We start from the raw sequence: 2,940 nt of genomic DNA, 5'->3' as shown, positions 1-2,940 counted from the left end.
CATTTTGAACTGGATATTCTGTATGCATCTTAAACACAACATGTGTTTGAACAGAACTTACTATCTTTTCCCCAAAATTCTCCCCTCTCCTGAACTTTCCTATTATCATTAAAAGAACTACTATAATTCCAGTAAACCAGTAAAGTTAATAAACTTAGTGTCACTCCTCATTCTCAGTCACCACACATATCCCAATGTTTGTCAAATTTTGTCATTTCTATCTTCATAATAGAGCAGCTAGGTGGTGCTAAGGATAGAGTTACCTGAGTTCAAATCTCGTCTCAGACACTTACTAGCTATGTGACCCTGGGCAAGTCACTTAACCCTGTCTGCCTCAGATTCCTCATCTGTAAAATGAGTTAGAGAAGGATATGGCAATCCATTCCAGAATCTTTGTCAACAATCATGAAGAGTCTGAAATGACTGGAAAACAACAATAAGCTTCACCTTTCATAGATGAGCCTTTCTCTTTACTCACAGAGCTGCCACTTTAGGTCAGGCCTTCATCACCTCTTGCTGTTTGGCTATTTCATATCATTGTCTCCTAGCCTGCTAAATAGCTTTCCAGATACTCTGGGGCCAATGCTCCTGATTGATAAGAGTTCTCCATGCCCAGCCTGACCTAATGTAATACTGGCTGTTCTGCAGGCATCTTTAGACCATGCCATTGCTTGAGCACCTTTGCTGTTCCTCCTCCCACTTTCTACTTCTAGCTCTTGGAAAATCAGGTTAGTACTACCATTCCTAAAAGGACATGTCCATCAATTGCCCTATGACTCCACTCATCATCCCTATTACTTGCCAGTCCTTATAAATAAGATTAGCCTAAGACTTGAGATGGGTTTGGCCTGGTAGTTTAATTAGTGAAGTCTGCCATCTGATGGAGAAGAACCCACCCTCAGGGGGAGATGAGATGGCAGATCTTTTTAATAAGTGTTCCCTTCTTTTAGAATGAGTTATCATGAAAAACAAATCCCTTTTTTTTTTTTTTTTTTTAGCAGGCATAGTTCAATTTGTTTATTAAAAACATCTATGTGGTTGCCACAGCAGCTGCCTGGGTCCTCTGGACAGACACTCGAGTGTGAGTCTTCACAAGATGGTCGGTGAATTCCTGATGGGGAGACTTAGTGAACACAGTCTCCTTCCACAGGTCTGGGGTTAGATAGCTGTATGTTTTGGAGATGGCATCAAAGGTAGCTTTAGCAAAGTTGCCCAGAGTGGCAGTACAGCCTCTTGCAGAAGTATAGCAGTCATCAATTCCAGCCATCATCAGGAGTTTCTTAGGCACAGGAGCTGAGACAATGCCAGTACCTCTAGGAGCGGGGATCAGGCGCACCAGAACCGATCCACATCGCCCAGTGACCTTGCAGGGCACTGTGTGAAGCTTGCCAATCTTGTTCCCCCAGTAGCCACGTCTCACAGGAACAATGGACAGCTTGGCCAGAATGATAGCACCACGAATAGCTGTGGCCACTTCCTTGGAGCACTTGACACCCAGACCAACATGGCCATTGTAGTCACCGATGGCCACAAAAGCCTTGAACCTAGTATGCTGTCCAGCTCTAGTTTGTTTCTGGACAGGCATGATCTTCAGAACCTCATCCTTCAATGAAGATCCCAGGAAGAAATCTATGATCTCAGACTCCTTGATCGGGAGCGAGAAAAGATAGATCTCTTCCAAAGACTTGATCTTCATGTCCTTAACTAGGCGGCCCAGCTTGGTGACAGGAACCCACTCCTTGTCTTCGGCCTTTCCTCCCCGGGCTCCGCGGCCCCGGCCTCGGCCTCGGCCACGGCCCCGGCCTCGACCTCGGCCCCCACTGCCGAAGCCACCGCGGAAGCCACCCCGACCTCCGACTCCGGGGCCCCCGGGGCCTCCCGCACCTCCTGCAGCACCGGCGTTGTCCGCCATTTGGTGTTCACTAGAAGTAGAAGCACAAATCCCCTTTTTTTGTGTCTTTGTGTGTTTAAGAAGCTGGAATGGGATTCCAGTATACACAGTTATGACAATGAAAGTACTAACTTATGAGTTGTTTTGTCTTATGGTTGAAATGTAAAGGAAGACTGAGTAATGGGTTTGAAAGACTTGGAAAGGTAAATTAAGGTTGAGGGAAAATATAAAAGGCAGATAAGAAAGTTTGGGGACAAATGGGAGTTAGCCAAGCCTCTCCTGTCCCGAGAATGATAGTTTCAGATGGTCAAAGTAAGTTGGAGATGAGTGTGAGGAAGTATTTAGAAGAGGGAAAAGTTATGTAGCTTGATTTGATAATTATTAGCTCAATAAAATTTGGGCAGTCTTATCTGAAGGATATTTATTTGCTATTTAAGATTTTATGGGACTACAATTTAATATTGTCTTAAGCTCTGATTACAGGACTAGGTCACATGAAGCCAGTAATGGCATGGCAGGCATTACAAGCTGAGAATTTTTAAAGTGGATCTGCCTGGGAACAGTTGTGAAGATGACCTTGGTCACAGCCTAGGTAGGATCTTCCTGACTCTATTTCCCAATTCTGCTATTTCCTTTCTGAAAAGGAAAGTCCCCACCTGGTTACACCTAAGCCCTGCTTTCAGCACCTGGTGACTATAAGATTGGCTATCAGATATGACTCATGCCTGGAATCAAACAGAGCTAAGGAAGTTCTTTCCTACTATTAAGATATATGACATAGTACCTCATTTCTTTCATAGCAAATTTAAGTTATCAAGAAGCTTTGTAAGCACTATACTAAATCTGTTAGGTAATAGATGAATATTGAAATATCTCTGAGTTATTATAATAGGATACAGGTATGAATAGCTTACAATTTTAACCTATGTTCATGACAAAATAAAACATTGAAATAATATAGGGATAATATCCTCCAAAAGGGAAAAATGATTAGGCAAAGCAAATAAGGCAAAGATGTAATGTGATCAATGTCTAATAAAAGGAAGGGA

General features: G+C 43.1%; 1 protein-coding gene across 1 annotated transcript; it reads right to left on the bottom strand.

The window, feature by feature from the left end:
• Positions 1-1,002: 1,002 nt before the first annotated feature.
• Positions 1,003-1,912, bottom strand: LOC118849626 (40S ribosomal protein S2-like). Its single transcript, XM_036758550.1, has one exon. The coding sequence runs from the start codon at positions 1,910-1,912 to the stop codon at positions 1,031-1,033; it is 882 nt and encodes a 293-aa protein (XP_036614445.1). The 3' UTR covers positions 1,003-1,030.
• Positions 1,913-2,940: the final 1,028 nt, after the last annotated feature.

The sequence above is a fragment of the Trichosurus vulpecula genome, chromosome 5 (assembly GCF_011100635.1).
Source record: "Trichosurus vulpecula isolate mTriVul1 chromosome 5, mTriVul1.pri, whole genome shotgun sequence".
Classification (NCBI taxonomy): Eukaryota; Metazoa; Chordata; class Mammalia; order Diprotodontia; family Phalangeridae; genus Trichosurus; species Trichosurus vulpecula.
This window is presented reverse-complemented; position numbering and strand designations above follow the sequence as displayed.